The 18,456-nt window shown below is 51.6% G+C and overlaps 1 protein-coding gene and 1 pseudogene across 2 annotated transcripts in view; both read left to right on the top strand.

The window, feature by feature from the left end:
• The window catches only part of LOC144950405 (guanylate-binding protein 1-like), a 29,963-nt gene extending 29,281 nt beyond the window's left edge, over nucleotides 1-682 (top strand). Inside the window, exon 11 of the mRNA XM_078880519.1 lies at nucleotides 275-682. Coding sequence (XP_078736645.1) covers nucleotides 275-448 — 174 coding nt within the window. The 3' untranslated portion in view covers nucleotides 449-682. The remainder of the gene's footprint in view (nucleotides 1-274) is intronic.
• Nucleotides 683-16,211: 15,529 nt separating this feature from the next.
• LOC144950303 (metabotropic glutamate receptor 1-like) overlaps nucleotides 16,212-18,456 on the top strand; it is a 119,917-nt pseudogene continuing 117,672 nt past the window's right edge. Inside the window, exon 1 of the transcript XR_013640368.1 lies at nucleotides 16,212-17,123. The product of XR_013640368.1 is annotated as a metabotropic glutamate receptor 1-like (transcript). The remainder of the gene's footprint in view (nucleotides 17,124-18,456) is intronic.

Below are 18,456 nucleotides of genomic sequence, written 5' to 3'. Positions count from 1 at the left end.
GCAACAAAACTGACACCTTTTTTTACAAGGAGTCATGTTTGCATAGACCACAATACCTGCAGTCATAATGCAAACAAAAAACATAACTCTGACTGCAGGTATTGTGGTCTATGCAAACATGACTCCTTGTAAAAAAAGGTGTCAGTTTTTTTGCCAGATAAAAGGGTAAAAAAAAACCAATTATCATATTTTTTACTGGCAAATGAGGTTCCAATGGTGTAAACAACAATAATAACAACAATGAACGTCCGCGCGCGCGTGGCGAGTCCCGCAGGTGGCCGAGGAAGCGTTCGTGAGCAAGAGCCACGACGTGGAGCAGCTGATAGCGCAGGATCTGGAGGAGGAGCGCCAGCAGCACAGCCGCATGCTCAGAAAGTTCATCCACGAGCTGGAGCCGCTGCTGGAGGAGGCCCTCAACATGTTCCTGCTGCTGCTGCTGTCGCCCTGATGGGGCGGCGGGTCGGGGGGTGCGGCCACGCCACGGAGGGGTGGGGTGACGGCGGCGGTGGTGATGGCACGGCCTGGGGAAATGAGCAGCTGCAAGGCCTGGGCCTGACACGTCCACACTATTCAACGCATTGCGTCCGTTAACTTTTTTTTTAACTTCACGTTGCGCGCAAAATTATTGTGGCCATTTTTTTTGTTCGTGGTCACGACGACGCCCGCCATTGTAGTAGGTCGGTTCTTGGCGCCACCGGAATTCGATTCCATCTCCCGATGGCGCCGGGATTAGAAACGACGGGGTAGGGGGGTGGGGCTCAGCGAGTTCCTTACACAGATGCCCTCTCCTCCGCCCACCCCAGCGGTGTGAATGGGCACGCTATGGTTGGTCGGTCGGTCAGCAGGTGCGGTGGGTTAAAGCGTGGGTAACTGCTGCCTCTGGTCAGCATAGCAGAGTATGCCAAGTGCCCCCTCTGGGTCACACAGTAGAGGGCACCGATATCCCGCCTACTCTGCCACATAAGAGCAACGTTCGCGACATGACGGTCGAACCGATATATTATCAGAGTATGTTTTTTGTTTGCATTCTGACCACAAGCATTGTGGCTAATGTCGACATGATTCCTTGTAAAAGGTTTCAGTTTGGTGTTTTAACATCTTAACACAGCTGTTTTGTTGCCAGAAAAAAGGGGAAAGCCCTATTATCACGACATATTTAATCATACGAGATGAAATTCAGACAAATTAAGTGCGGCACCCAATTTTAAAGTGATGGCGGTTTTTTTTTGTCACGTAATTTGTATTTTTAGATTAAGGGTTCCAGTCATTGACGGTCGGGCTGAGACCAATACCCTCGATTGCCCCCCCTTTCGAGAACCCAGTTTGAAACACGGGTTCGGCCGAAAAACCCAGCCACCCTAACCGCCAAGGCCCTCTCCATGGTGGCGCCAACAACCCGGCACCCTCTCTGACCTCTGACCTCCGAGCCAAGCACGGGGAGAGGGGAAGGGGGGGTAATCGGGCATCGTGTTATCATCATTATAATTATTTTGGCTCGTGAAACATCGTACCGGATGCACGGGTGTTTTTTTGTGTGTGTGCTGTTGTTGTTGTTGTTGCGTGTTGTGGCGCAATAGTTATTTATCATATTTATTCCTGAGGTGTGCCGTGTCCGCTTTGAATCCCGGCTGCTGCAACTGCTGCTGCTGCTGCACCTCGTGACCGAATGTTGGGTTGAAGAGTAGGAACGAGGCGGCGTTGTTGGGAGACCACGGAATGATCGCGAGGGTGTTTTTGTTTTTGTTGTTGCGACGATGTGAAGGGCAATCAACCGATAACGGGATGCGAAGGAGTTCGCCAGCATCATAGCCGTCGTAGTAGTAATAGTTATTATTGTGTTAGCATTTATAGGACGTTGAGTGGTGCCACCACGGTGGCGAGATGGTAGATACCTCGCCCGGCACATGGGAGGTCGTGGGTTCGATCCCCTCCTGGACGCCAGTATATTTAGAGTTTGCGCATCTCTCTCTCTCCGCCCGTGGTCTCGTGGATTTTTCTTCTGGTCCTTCAGGTGTATCCCTCCACATTTATAATCAGCAGGCGTTTAGCGTATTTTTGGCTGATATACATTTCCACGTGATAAGCCACTTCGTTGAGCTATCATTTGTGATACCAACCTTACCTGGTAAAATAACAAAAAATATATAGTGAAGTCAGCATCTCAAAGCAGCGCCTTCTATCACATCTCAATTGAATCATTCAAAGGGCACCCCCCCCCCACACCTTGGCAGCTGTCCCTGTGCAGCACAATGTGATTCAGCATCTGGCCCTGCCAAGTAGCCATTAGTCGTGCCAGTAGGGCGTCGATTGCTCCTGCTGCTGCTACAGCCGTGTTTATTCCCCCCGCTGAGCAATTTAGCGGAGTAATTGTTCCCAACTTGGTACGAGTGAACTCGGAGGGCAGGGAAAATGATGATGCTAATGAATCATGTGAAGCTGCGCAACGCTGTGCCGTCACGCGGTGTTCAGAGAGAGAGGGCGACTCAGAAAGAGAGAGAGAGGACGACTCGGTGAGAAAGGATGATTCAGAGAGGACGACTCAGAGAGAGAGGGCGACTCAGAGAGAAAGAGGGAGAAAAGACGACTCGGAGAGAGAGGGCGACTCGGAGAGAGAGAGGACGATAGGTGAGAAAGGATGATTCAGAGAGGACGACTTAGAGAGAGAGGGCGACTCAGAAAGAGAGAGAGAGAAGACGACTCGGAGAGAGAGGGCGACTCAAAAAGAGAGAGAGAGGACGATAGGTGAGAAAGGATGATTCAGAGAGGACGACTTAGAGAGAGAGGGCGACTCAAAAAGAGAGAGAGAGAAAGAACAACTCAGAGAGAGAGGGCGACTCAGAAAGAGAGAGAGAACGATAGGTGAGAAAGGATGATTCGGAGAGGACGACTCGGAGAGAGAGGACGACACAGAGAGAGAGGACGACTCGGAAAGGATGACCCAGAGAGAGGGGACGACTCAGAGAGAGAGAGAGGACGACTCTGAGGCGCCAGGAGGAGGAACCCAAGATGAGCGAGAAGGCAGCAGCAGCAGTCACGTGGTAATGACGAGGAGCCGGCTCTACCAACACTTGCCCAAGCTCTGCGGTCCTCTATATATTAAAATGTTTTCAGCCAATGAATGAGTGCGTTTACATTTGATGGTCATGGTTACACGCTTTGTTATCTTGCCAATCAATTAAGAAAACGTACCCCAGTGGTGCACTCGCTGCGTTCTAAACGCCGGCGACGGAGTATCGAATTCCTGGCCCTTGGCTCGCACAAGTCCGAAGTAACATCATGCCCGTGGCGCGACAACTTTAGTTGGTTGTCTTTGTCAGGTGGCGAGATGTTAACCACCTCGCCTGGTATACATGGAGGTCGTGGGTTCGATCCCGACCCTGACGCCTGTTGTATATTTGGAGGTTGCGTGTCTCTCTCCCTCCCCGTGGATTTTTTTTCCGAACCCTCCGGGTTTTTCTCCCTCCACATTGAGAATTAACATCACGCGTTCCGCATATTTGGCTGCTGTAAATTTCCACGCGATAAGCCGCTTGGTTGAGCTCTGATCGGTGATAGCCAGCTCGCTTCTGAAAAATTGCTACATTGTAGCTCAGTGGGGTTTTTCCTGGTAAAATAAGACGTAGTTTAGTTTGTTTAGGTGGTGGATGGTTATGTTTTAAAAATACACGCCTTCCACACGACTATCTAACCCAAAAAACTGTCTCACCCAAAAGAAATCAAGTATGAGTCACGATATCTGTGTTCTAAATTCGACGATTAACGACACCAGGACTGACTCGTGCCTGAGATCAGCAGGCGCGTTCAAAAGCCATGATGCAATCCCCCACCACCATGTGACTGCACAACAACGTGCACTGGTTTGTCTCGAACGGTCGCACCCTAGAGGCTATTACGTATTGTTAAATGTTCGAGACCGTGAGCGTAACGATGCCCTAATCCACATCATCGTCGTTACGCTCACGGTCTCGAACATTTAACGCTGTAGGGGGCGCACTCCGTCTTCGCAAAAATGTTGAAAACAAATCTTTTGCCACCAGTAGGGTGGGTGTGTGGTGGGCAAGGCACCAGCATGCCAATGTAAGTGTAGTATCAACGATTCAGAGACAGAGGCTCTAGGAGGCACTTTCTTCACGAACAAATTTCACAGTCTCGTCCGCACACTCTCCACAGTAGCTTAGCCTCGCCTGTACACAACATCAGACGTCTAACACTGACGGCGCTGACTGAGATAGCCAACTACTCTCCTACCCAGCGCAATATTTAGCGGAGACGTTTAGCGACGACGGCGACGAGGCAACAGCAACGACGAGGCGAGTCCACTCCCAGAACCGGCAGCCCCGAGCCCCCCGCTCTCGGCTCATTTTATGCTCAGAGCGCGGCCTGGCTCCGCCCTGACCACGCCTCCCTTCTCGAACCCGCTAGCAGGTTCCAGGGGCCTCCAGATGGGGTCCTCCGTGACCCTTGACCTAGTTCCTCCCCTCTGCCAACACCACGTGATCACGCTCACCGGCGTGTGTATTATCTGTCCACCACAGTTGCCGCTGCTGTCCATCAGCCAGCGCTATGACACGACACAAGTTAAATTTCGATTTAAAGCTTCCGTGACTGCAGGAATTCATATTCTTGGTTCTTTCGGTAAAGTCACGTAGAAGGGAAATAATAAAATAATAAAATTTGAAAACAATAAGATTCTCACGACGTTTCGACAGCAACACAAGCAATCGTCATCAGGTGTGAAATCCACGGCAAGAAAATGTGAAAAAAGTGACGATTTTTTTTCTTAACGTCAGCACCACGGACAGCGATTTGGCAGTTGGCCAGATGGACGAGTCCATCTATGTTCGGAAAAGAGGAGGGGAGAGAAGAAGATAATGGAATGCGGTCTGAAAGTCACCGTAAGCGTACTACACAAGTGATGCTACTTCGCGGATTTTTTATCTGGGTGAGAGCCCTCTCGAGGGCTGTGCGAGAGGTTTAACGCTCAGCTGTTCAGTGCAGCGAATATAACACCGTGATTGAGATCCAACCTTAAGATAACGTCTGTAAACGAAAATAAATTCGCATGTATAATGGCATCCAATCTGTTATTCTACGTGTAAATCACTTAATTCAACAATGTAATACGATGAAGGTGAAATATTTGGATAATATGAAGAAGATGAAAAATTCATCTTCTACAGCCCTTTGTCAATCCACTGCTGGATGAAGGCCTTGCTCACACTGTGTCACTCGCAGAGGGGTTGTTTTGACCATACTTCACCACGCTGGTCCGTGCTGCTTCGTGAAGGAAGTGGGATGGCGAAACCAAAAATAACCCACGCACTGATATCACACGTGTTATCACTCCCACATTGATATCAACCACACATTGAGATCACTCCCACGAGGAAATCGCTCCCACAAAGATATCATTCCCATAAACATAACCACTTCCACAATGATACCACCCCAAATATGACATCACTCCCACAGTGATATCAACCACACATTGAGATCACTCCCACGAGGAAATCACTCCCACAATGATATCACCTCCAATATGACACCACCCCCACAATGGTAATCACTCGCATGTTGATGAGTCGATGCCAATCGGGTCGCTTGGGGGTTGCTGACCGCCGCGTCGCCGCTCCACGCCCAGAAGCGCAGTGACCGCGAGTGCCTTGCAGGCGTCAAAGTGATCAGCGGCGTTCACGCGACGGTTGGCACGCGCACGCGCACGCGCACGCACGCACGCGCACGCACGCGCGTCCCTAAACAATGCACAGCCTGCCCACGAACGGCAGGCGAGCGCGCTGTGCCAGCTCACACGCCCAGCAGGTGTCGACATCAACACGCACGCGACCTCGACTGAACCCCCGGCTACTCGTTCCCTTCGCCACTTCACTCACTCACTCGTACGCATGCCTATTCGTTAATTAAACCATTCGTTCACGTGAATATTCATTAGTTCAACCATTCATTCACGCGCCTATTCGTTAATTAAACCATTCGTTCACGTGAATATTCATTAATTCAACCATTCATTCACGCGCCTATTCATTATTTCAACCATTCGTTCACATGCCTATTCATTAATTCAACCATTCGTTCACGTGCCAATTCATTAATTCAACCATCTCTTCACGTACCTATCTATTAATTTACTCAGGAATTCACATGTCCACAAATTCACTCGCTCACGCGCCCATTCATTCGCATGCCTTTCAATTATTTCACCCATTCACATGCCTACTCGTTCACTCACTCGCACGCCCACCAATGCATTCACTCAATCACATGCCTATCCATTCATTCATGCAATCACATATACAGCCAACCATTCATCGTGCCCATCCATTCACTCGCAGACTCACGCGTCCGCGTGTTCATTCACTCTTCCACACGTCTATCCATAACACGTATAAACGTATCCATTTGCTCTCGCGTTCTTCCATCCGACCATTCAACTTCCTCACCTATCCAACCGTTACCTCATTTATTCATCAATTCAACTCCCATTCATGCATTCGCTCACAAGACAAAGATCCCCCATATAGCGAGGGGATGGGTGGCCAGCACCACGGCCGACCGCACCAGGTACTAATTTGGGACTGAGTCGACCTAGGGGAGGCCTAGGACCGGTTCAGATAATAATTAATCACTGGGTGTTGGCCGTGATCGGAAATCGAACTCGGGTCACCGGGTTCGTAGCGCAGCGTAGCGCTAACCGCTACACTACCGCTCCGGTATCATCCATTCACCCATTCACACACACACACACACTATTCATTAACTCATTCACATACCTACCCAGCCACTCACTCACTCACTCACCCATATGCCTATATCTCTGAATTCATTCACTCGTTATCACGACAATGCATCCATTGACACACCTTTGCTTTGAAAGAAGAAGAAAAAAAAACTAATTTTAATTTAATGTCTACGCCGAGGGACGCGCACGTGTGCAGGCGGCAAGCAGCTGTCGGCTTATCTCTGTGGTTAACATTCTCCACAACGAACCGAGTGATTGTGTTGCGTTATGCGCGACGCGTCGCGCCATTCAAAGCTTACGTCAGAGAGTTATCATTTGTGTCTGCGTCTGTGTTGAGTTTGTTGTCCATTCCCCGCACCTCCGATCGGCTCCGTGCCGTGCGAAAGAACTTCGACATACGTACGTGAATCATTTGCACAAATGGATGATGATAATAACATATTTACGTGAACATAGCCGCTATATAGGATCCCGCTAGATTGGAATTGTTGCTATTATGGGAGACCTTTTTTGTTGTTACTAATATCAAAATATGATGAATAAGAATAGGTTTACCCTTTCTGGCAATTGGACAGGAGGTGTTAAAATTTTCAAACACCAAATAGATTCATTTTCCAAGGCATCAAGTCTGCATTAAGCACACAAGGCGGTTGTGGTGAACATGCAAACAGACACGCTCTGGTAATAACTGCGTTAAAGTCACGTAGAAGGGGAATAATACAATAATAAAAATAAAACATAATAAAATAATTCTCACGACGTTTCGGCCACAACGCAAGCAGCCGTCCTCAGGTGAAGAACAGGTCTGTCGGAAAGACAGAGTCTGTATGAGTGATACAAAGACAGCGTCTTTCCGACAGACCTGTTCTTCACCTGAGGACGGCTGCTTGCGTTGTGGCCGAAACGTCGTGAGAATTATTTTATTATGTTTTATTTTTATTATTGTATTACTTCCCTTCTACGTGACTTTACCGAAAGAACCAAGAAGATGAATCCCTGCAGTCACGAAAGCTTTAAATCGAAATAATAACACATTTATGTGAACATACCCGCTATATAGGATCCCGCTAGATTGGAATTGTTGCTATTATGGGAGACCTCTTTTTTTGCTAGTATCAAAATATGATGAATAAGAATAGGTTTTACCCTTTCTGGCAATTGGACAGGGTGTTAAAATTTTCAAACACCAAATAGATTCATTTTCCAAGGCAGTTGTGGTGAACATGCAAACAGACACGCTCTGGTAAAATCTGCGTTGTCTTCGAAACTGATTGACCAACTCCAGGTGTTTTGATATTATCAGAGCATGTGTTGTTTTAGATTTGAAGCTTTCGTGACTGCACGGATTCATACTCTTTGTTTTTTCGGTAAAGTCACATAGGTAAAAAATAAATTAAATGGAAATAACTAAATTAAATAACGACGTTTCGGGCGCAACACAAGCGTCCGTCATCAGGTGGGAAAGCATGTCCTACTGCTGTCTGTTTATATTCTTTCAAATCTTTGACGCTTAATATCTTCGGATCTACGAGACCAAGCGAGCTGAAATTGTGTACATAGGCTCGTAGTCGTCTCGCGTGACAATTCAAGATTTAATTTAAATAACCGATCCAGGTCTCGCCGATCCTGAACCACTTTGCGTGTTTTTTTTGTGTGCTACAAATGTGAGTGCGCTATTTCAAATAGATTAGAATTTTCCATACAATAATGAACAATTGTTATTGTCTGGATTGAGATCTTAGAACGAATGTTTATATATGCAAATAGTTTTTTGAACAAGATTAATAATAAAAAAAAATAGATACAAAAAACTCGTTTTTTCAATGCACACACTTTTATTTGTACTTAAAAGTTTGAAAATATATTATTTTGACCCCAGCATTAATCAAATGTTAATGTGCTCAATAAAAGTTGGTGGCTTGCATCAAGAAAATGAAACATCGAAAGGAAGCCATCCACTTTCATTGAGCACAGCATTAATTGATTGATTCTGGTGGAGATCAAATAATTAATTTTCAAACTTTTGAGTGCAAACAATAGTGTGTGTCAATTGAAAAGCCTGTTTCGTACCTGTTTGTTTTCGCACTTGTTGTCTTGGATGAACCATCCATGGCCCCTGGCTCTCCTGGAGAAGGAGATAACAGCAAAAATATTGAACTCCACCCTGTTGCATCCATATGGGATAGCGTGTTTCCCCCTCACTCGCACGCGTTGGTTTTGACCGGGTGCCACGGTTTCCTCCCAAATGCAAGCACTCAGTAATTGGCCGACAACGCCTTCATATACATTCAGACGTATGCGTGATACATTGAGATGTATGCGTGATACATTGACGTGTATGCGTGATACATTGATGTGTGTGATATATTGAGATGTATGGGTGCCCGTGTTGTTGTTGTTGTTGCAAAAGCCGGCACGCAGACGTCGGACGAAAGGAGATTTGACGTGGATACAAACGGAGCATCATCCATCTCATCCCGCACCCCCCCCCCCCCGCTTGCTCTGTTATCCCCACCGTGAATGCGGTTTTTGTCCCTTGAGACCACGGCTCAGTGCAGCTCGTCGATTCACATCGTCAAGGCGGCCAAATCAACCAGTTGTTGTCGTCAATTCTGGGGGCGGTGACACGGCGGGGGAGGGTGTGGGGGGGGGGGTAGACCGCCACCCCACAGAGGAAGCGAGTCGCGCGTGTTTTGGCGGCTTCCGCTTTCCCACGGCCGCCCTGGTTAATACTACTACTGATACGGGTGAATTGTCGCCGTGCGTTTGTGTGCAATTCGTACATTGACCCGAAACCACAACAAAACACTTTTACGCACCGAGCCCACTTCACTCGGAGTGGGGCATTAAAGATCCCGTGACGCCATTCGCAAGAGAATCAGAATATGTAGTTATACTGGAGGAATCCGATTAGCTATAAAGCTCCAGTTGGTGTCCCGGTCCAAATATACTCAACATTGCCCATAGACTCAACACTGCACAATAGACTCAACACTGCCCATAGATTCAACACTGCCCTATAGACTCAACACTGCCCATAGACTCAACACTGTCCATGGACTCAACACTGCCCATAGACTCAATATTGTCCATAGACGCAGCACTGCCCATAGACTCAACACTACCCATAGACTCAACACTGCCCATAGACTCAACACTGCTCAGACTCAACACTACCCATGGACTCAACACTGCCCATAGACTCAACACTGCCCATAGACTCAACACTGCCCATAGACTCAACACTGCTCAGACTCAACACTACCCATGGACTCAACACTGCCCATAGACTCAACACTGCCCATAGACTCAACACTGTCCATGGACTCAACACTGCCCATAGACTCAATATTGTCCATAGACGCAGCACTGCCCATAGACTCAACACTACCCATAGACTCAACACTGCCCATAGACTCAACACTGCTCAGACTCAACACTACCCATGGACTCAACACTGCCCATAGACTCAACACTGCCCATAGACTCAACACTGCCCATATACTCAACACTGCTCAGACTTAACACTACCCATGGACTCAACACTGCCCATAGACTCAACACTGCCCATAGACTCAACACTGCCCATAGACTCAACACTGCCCATGGACTCAACACTGCCCATAGACTCAACACTGCACATAGACTCAACACTACCCATAGACTCAACACTGCCCATAGACTCAACACTGCCCATGGACTCAACACTGCCCATAGACTCAACACTGCCCATAGACTCAACACTGCCCATAGACTCAACACTGCCCATATACTCAACACTGCCCATAGACTCAACACTGCCCATAGACTCAACACTACCCATAGACTCAACACTGCTACCATAGACTCAACACTGCCCATAGACTCAACACTGCTCAGACTCAACACTGCCCATGGACTCAACACTGCCCATAGACTCAACACTGCCCATAGACTCAGCACTGCTCAGACTCAACACTGCCCATGGACTAAACACTGCCCATGGACTCAACACTGCCCATAGACTCAACACTGCCCATAGACTCAACACTACCCATAGACTCAACACTGCCCATATACCTCTTTTATAGCATCACCTCTGCTCTATTGGCCATTCTCTTCCCTCCCCTCGCCCCTTCCCTACCCTTTCGTGATCACCGCATCATCGCGCGCTTTCAGATGCGCTTCTGCGGCCGTCTGGAACGCTCTTCCTTCCAATTTTAGAAAGCCACTGGGAACTGTGCACTTTTAAATAATCTCGATTGAAAACGTGTTTCTTTAGAACTGATTTGTGCCTTTTATTGTTGCCCTTCCCCCGCCGCACCCCCGATTAGCACCGTTGGCTACGTCCGGTGCGAAAGAAGTTCAACGTACACACATACACACACACATACACTCGTTCCTCAATCCATGAACGCCCCTGGCACACTCCACCATTCCATTCCGCCATCGTTTTGCAATCTGCGTCAAAGCGCCATGATTGAAGGGCCCCCCTCTCTCTCTCTCTCGATATATAAATATAAATTCGATTTGAGTTCAAAGGCAACCTCGTTCTCGACCGAATGCATTGTTCGGTCGCTTACATCACCGGCTGCTCAATCCCTGGGTCGCCACAGCCAGGGAGCTCTCCCAGCGCCTTGCTGCAGCCTCAAAGGGCTCCTTCGCACGTGGTCATCACCATGAACCCGCCACGAGCTACGTTCAGCGGCGATTTGCCCGCGCGCAGTCGAGTCCAGTGCCGTTTCAAGTTTCAAGTTTAATTTATTAGGTATAGCCCTGTGAGCCATGCGGCTCTTGAGTCGGGTGCAACAGCAACAAACAAAAGATGAACGTAGAACATCTTAAAGCGACTGCGCGCAACAGAAACATCCTGGATAAAACCAGCAACAACAACAACAATTCTAGATTTTAAGCCTTTGTGACTGCAAGGATTCATATTCTTAGGTTTTTTCGGTAAAGTCACGTAGGTAAAAAAATACAATTTAAATTCATAAAAGTAAAGTAAAATAAAAAATAAAATTAAAATCACGACGTTTCGGAGGCAACACACACCTGATGACGGAATCTTGTGTTGCCTCCGAAACGTCGTGATTTTTATTTTATTTTACTTTTATAAATTTTAATTGTAATTTTTTACCCACGTGACTTTACCGAAAAAAACATAAGAACAACAACAATGCCGCTCCGGGCAAACCGGCGCCAGCAGAGTGCGTCCGTGCGGCTTACATCGAATAAGGGATTATGATTGCGCACGGTTTAATGGGGTTAATTTGTATGGGGGGCAGTGGGGGAGGAGGAGGGCTGTGGTGGTGGTGTATGCGGCTAAGACAAGGCGTTACTAACAATGGGGTCGTTAAGTCAGTTCGGGGGGCGCGGGGATTATTTGACGCGCGGTAGTTCAGGCGACGACCCGAATCTAGTTGGACGCGTGGCTCGCCGTGGTATTGCCTGGCAGGGGTGCACCTCGGTCGTGGTGCGGAGGGGTGGGAGGGGGTTGACTCGGCTCATCGTCCCTCCGGGGATCGATAAAATTAGTAGCACTTTGTGGGAAGTCAACAGTGGTAACGTGATTAGGTGGATTACTGAATTAGGGCACTGTCTTACTTCTGCCCTCTCATCTCACTCTACTCTCCTCCACGCACTCTCCTGCCTCTCCCCTCTCATCTCACTCTACTCTCCTCCACGCACTCTCCTGCCTCTCCCCTCTCATCTCACTCTACTCCCCTCCACGCGCTCTCCTGCCTCTCCCCTCTCATCTCACTCTACTCCCCTCCACGCACTCTCCTACCTCTCATCTCACTCTACTCCACTCCACACATTCCCCCCTCTCATCTCACTCTACTCTCCTCCACGCGCTCTCCTACCTCTCATCTCACTCTACCCCACTCCACTCCCTCCACGCACTCTCCTACCTCTCCCCTCTCATCTCACTCTACTCCCCTCCATGCACTCTCCTACCTCTCCCCTCTCATCTCACTCTACTCCCCTCCACGCACTCTCCTACCTCTCCCCTCTCATCGCACTCTACTCTCCCCTCCACGCACTCTCCTACCTCTCATCTCACTCTCCTCCACGCACTCTCCTGCCTCTCCCCTCTCATCTCACTCTACTCCCCTCCACGCACTCTCCTGCCTCTCATCTCACTCTACTCCCCTCCACGCACTCTCCTACCTCTCCCCTCTCATCCCATTCTACTCTCCCCTCCAGCGCGCCCGTGTCGCCGCGCCCATCCGCCGTCACGATATGCGCCATGATAGATAATCGCGCATGGCACACGTGCCTCACACACGTGGCGCTTGGCGTCTTCACGCCATTCAATGACTTTGCCGCACGCCAGGCCGCGCCACTGACGACGAAGCTCCAGACCCTCTCGGCCTCTCATTTCCGAACCGCGGGTCTCCCCTTCAACAGACGACCCCCCCCCCCCCCCCCCCACTTTGATTGCCTCTCACCTGCCTGTAATTACTGGGAACGCAGCGTGATTAATTGATGGAGGTGAAGTGGAATGAGCGGTGCTCGATCGCAATCATCGCGGCGGTGCCTGCGCCAGGGATGAAGGTTGCACGAACGACGAACATCAACAACGCGTCCCCTCGCAGCCTCAACACACTCACACCCCACTCACACTCACACCCACATCACACTCACACCCCACTCACACCACACTCGCACCACACTCACACCCACGCCACACTCACACCCACACTCACACCCACATCACACTCACACCCACATCACACCCCCACCCACACTCACACCCCCACTCACACCACACTCACACCCCCAACACACTCACACCCCCACTCACACCACATTCACACCCACACTCACACCCCCACTCAAACTCACACCCCAACCCAAACTCACACCCCCACCCCCAACACACTCACACCCACACCCCACTCACACCACACTCACACCCCCAACACACTCACACCCCCACTCACACCCCCACCCACACTCACACCCCCACTCACACCCCCAAAACACTCACACCCCCAGTCTAGCCCAGGTGCCCGGTGTCCTCTCCACCCCGTGCTGTCTTGTTCTCTCTGTCTCGCCTGTGCTGCGTCTCACTCCGCCTTGTTCGTACAGGTGACATTTATATTGAGCGTATATAATCGATTACGTTATCCGATTAATCGTTTTAAAGTTGCTCCCCTCGCGGAATGCTGCTTGGGATGAGCTGGCGAAGGAGTGCGAGGTGGGACGAGAATCTTCATAGGAGAGGTGACTCTAATGGGTGACTCAGGAGTGACTCAGGAGTGACTATCAGAGTGACCCATTGTAATTCCCCGCGTCGCTCGCTCGGCCTCGCGCTGATCGATAACCGTGTCACTCGAACAAAGCCACCGCAGACGAGGCGACGAACACACAACAAAGACAAAGAACCCCCGCATAGCCTTCAACAGACTGGAGAGGCAAGTGCTGTTAGCAAGCACCTATAAAGGCCGGCACGTCACGCGAGGGGGAGGGTGGTTAGCACCAAGCCCGACCGCCTTTGTCTACCCTGTGGCGATGTTTACACACAACACCAGGTACTCATTTGAGGCTGGGCCGACCTAGGGGAGGCCCGAGACCGGTTCATATAATCGTCACTGGGTTTGGCCTTGAGCGGAAATGGAACTTGGGTGGTCAAGTTCTATCGCGGAGCGCTAACCGCTACGCCACCACTCCGCACCGACGCACAGACACGCAGACGCACGCACGCACACGCACAGGCACTCACAGACACGCAGGCGCACGCACCCACACGCACAGACACGCAGGCGCACGCACCCACACGCACACACACACACACACGCACAGGCACTCACAGACATGCAGACGCACGCACAGACACGCACACACACGCACAGGCACTCAGAGACACGCAGACGCACGCACAGACACGCACGCACACACACGCACAGGCACTCACAGACATGCAGATGCACGCACAGGGACAAAGATGCACAGACACAAGCAGACACAATCACACACACACACACTGTTGGCACGCACAAACACGCAGACACACGTAGACACACGCAATCGGCCGAGAGGCTTCTCGTGGCCACCGATACCTAATGGCACCGCTAATTAAACGCAAACACGCATTGATTGCGTAACAGCGCTCGCAATTGCCTCATCAGATAGGCGCGGGCAGCTCAAATGACCCCCTTCGCTTGAAGTTAAAGGTGGCAGGAGGTAGGGAGAGGGGAGAGTCATTCTGGATCTTTTCTTGGTCTCTCTGCAAGTTAAAGGTGGGAGGACGTAGGGAGGAGAGGGGAGAGTCATTCTGGATATTCTCTTGGTCTCTCTGCAAGTTAAAGGTGGGAGGACGTAGGGAGGAGAGGGGAGAGTCATTCTGGATCTTCTCTTGGTCTCTCTGCAAGTTAAAGGTGGGAGGACGTAGGGAGGAGAGGGGAGAGTCATTCTGGATCTTCTCTTGGTCTCTCTGCAAGTTAAAGGTGGGAGGATGTATCGAGAGAGGATAGACATTCTGAAATATTCTCTCCAGGAGTTTGGGGGCGAGGGGGGGGGGCGGCGGGGGCCGGGGTGGAGGAGGAGCGGGGGAGGGGTGTTCGTGCGGACGGGAGAGGGGGGGGCGGAGGGGAGAGGGGGGGCGGAGGGGAGGCAGAGGGGAGAGGGGGGGCGCAGGGGAGAGGGGGGGGCGGAGGGGAGAGGGGGGGGCGGAGGGGGGGCGGAGGGGAGACGGAGGGGAGAGGGGGGGGCGGAGGGGAGAGGGGGGGGGCGGAGGAGAGAGGGGAGGGGGGGAGGGGCGGAGGGGGCGCTGAGTGGAGGGGGGTTGAGTGGAGGGGGCGGGAGAGGGGGGCGGAGGGACGGCACGCCAGGTGGTGGGTGGCCAACGCCACGGCCGGCCGCCTTTGTCTCCCTAGTGGCGATGCTTACACACGGCACCAGCTACTCATTTGAGTCGACCTATGGGAGGCCCAGATAATCGTCACAGGTGTTGGCCGTGAGCGGGAATTGAACTCGGCTCGCCAGTTTGTAATGCAGGGCGCTAACCACTACACAACCGCTCTCTACACAGACACACACACATTCGCGCACACACCCACACACAGTAACACACATCACGACAGAGCGTGGAGGACGAAGACGCGTCTTTGGGAGGGAGAGAGAGAGAGAGAGGGTGATGAGGAGACAACACGCGTATCGCCCTCTCTCTCTCTGGAAGAGAGAGGGAGAGAGCGCGCGTGCGAGAGAGAGCGAACACCGTCTCTCTCTCTCCTCTCTCTCTCTCTGGGAGGGGTAAACACTCTCGCGCGCGTCTCTGTGCGCTCCACGCAGCCTCTCGTCTCCGGTGAAGGTCGCTCCCGGCCCCCCCCCCCTGTTCCCAACCCCCACCAACCCACCCCCCCACCACCTCCTCCTCCTCCTCCCGTCCGTGACATTACCGCGCCCGGCTCCGCTGCGTCTCTCGCCGCCGCTCCTCTGCGCGCGCCGCGCGCTCCGCACTCGGATTAAGATGCGCGCGCTGTCGCCCGCCTCCTCTCTCTTCCTCGCGCTGTGGCTCGGGACGACCGTCCCTCCTCATCCGCCGCGACATGCGTGACGGACGACGAGGGGGGTGGACGAGGAGGAGGAGGCGACGGTGATTACGATGATGACGACGGCGGCGACGGCGGTGGTGGTGATGATGAAGCAGCAGCAGCAGCAGGAGGACACGTGGACTACCGCCGGTGGCTTCTGGGACCCTTCGGCGCCCACGCTTCGCCGGCTCGCCGCGTGGTCGCCCGCAAGGACGGCGACATCATCATCGGCGCCTCTTCTCGGTGCACCACCAACCCCCGCCGACAAGGTGTCGGAGCGCAAGTGCGGCGAGATCCGCGAGCAGTACGGCATCCAGCGGGTGGAGGCGATGTTCCACACCCTGGAGCGCATCAACGCCGACCCCGCGCTGCTGCCCGGCATCACACTCGGCTGCGAGATCAGGGACTCGTGCTGGCACTCGGCCGTGGCGCTCGAGCAGAGCATCGAGTTCATCAGGGACTCGCTCACCTCGGGCGGAGGGGGACGACGTCGTCGGAGGCCGCGGTGACGGACACGCGAGCCACGGGGGAGCCCGTCTGAGCGGTCCCGTTACCGCCACCGCCGCAGCTGCAGCCGCTCGCTGCATCGCAGCGCCGCCAAGTTTGAAGAGGCCCATCGTTGGTCTGATCGGGCCGGCTCCAGCTCGATGGCCATCCAGGTGCAGAACCTCCTGCAGCTCTCAACATCCCACAGATCGCCTACTCGGCCACCAGCAAGGACCTGAGCGACAAGATCCCACTACAAGTACTTCATGAGGGTGGTGCCCTCGACACGCTGCAGGCCAAGGCCATGCTGGACATAGTGAGGAAGTACAATTGGACCTACGTGTCGGCCGTGCACACGGAAGGTGGGTGGACCTCCTCCTTCTCATCTTCTTGGTGGTGGCGGCGGTGTTGTTGATGTTGATGGTGGTGTTGTTGTTGATGTTTTGATGTTGTTGATGGTGGTGTTGATGGCACAGTGGGGTGTACAGCTGGTGGTGCATCTACCGATCATCTCAGTCAGCTAACCCATGGCACCTGCCTGGTCTGTCCCGTGACCTCCTCCTGTCAGCGAGCCTTCGACACTTGAATCTTATGGCAGTACCCCGGGGTGACCAGAGTACCCCGGCTCTTGCATAATGTCCGTGATGCAATCATTTTTAGTTTGTCGATGGTCGGCGATGCGGCAATCGACTCATCTCGATGAGCTGAACGCGATGCACTATTCCGAGTTGAATATTTGGATAGCGTATTTTTGAAATATACTTTTTGGTTCGGTAAAGTCACGTAGGTAGAAAAATAAAATAAAAAATAATATTGTCACATTTATTTTCTTTTTCTACCTACGTGACTTTACCGAAAGAACCAAAGAGTATGGATTCCTGCAGTCACGAAAGCTTCACATCAGGATTTTTGTATGCTGATGTTTGGCGTTTCGACATCGCGGAGTAGCACCGATTTCGGATTGATTGGTGCCGTAGTCGCGGAGTTCAGTACACACCTGGAGGCCACGTGAAGTCTTCACGTGGCCTCAAAGTGCACCTGGCCTGGCACAGACAGCCGGGGTGACGTCACCGTCAATTAGTGTCGAATAGCGGTTGTAGTGGTATTGGTGGTGTTGAAGTTGTTGGCGGTGGTGGTGTTGATGTTGTTGGTGGTATTGATGATGTTGTTGGTGGTGTTGATGTTGTTGGTGGTGTTGTTGGTGGTTGGTGGTGCTGTTGATTTTGTTGGTGGTGTTGATGATGTTGTTGTTGGTGGTGATGTTGTTGGTGCTGATGATGATGTTGCGGTCTTCATCGGCCGATGGCTGGAGCAGGAGTTTGAGGTGCTACGGATGGTTAAGGGCAGCAGCGGGTAGCGGCAGCGCGGTGGTGACACGTGAGCCTGGTAGCAAGAAGAGTCTGGGTTCGATTCCCCAATCCGGGCGCCTTTCTGCGTGCAAATCAGCGTGATCCCTCCCTTTGTACCACATGGATTTCCTCCGGGTTCTCCAATTTCGTCCTCCTCCCACAGCTGAACAACAACAAAATGAACAATGCATTACAACCGGTTATTGTTGGCCGAAACATTCCCAAATGCTCCAAGAATTACCTTCAAGGGCTTCTCGATTTGGGGATCGCCCACGCAGCTGCAGCAGCAGCGGCAGCATCGAAAGTGGCTGCGACAAACTCGGTAGGACCCTCTCGAAAACGAGTC

This window comes from Lampetra fluviatilis, chromosome 57 (genome assembly GCF_964198595.1).
Source record: "Lampetra fluviatilis chromosome 57, kcLamFluv1.1, whole genome shotgun sequence".
Taxonomy (NCBI): domain Eukaryota; kingdom Metazoa; phylum Chordata; class Hyperoartia; order Petromyzontiformes; family Petromyzontidae; genus Lampetra; species Lampetra fluviatilis.
The sequence above is the reverse complement of the archived record's forward strand: the minus strand, read 5'-3'. Positions and strand labels throughout refer to the sequence as shown.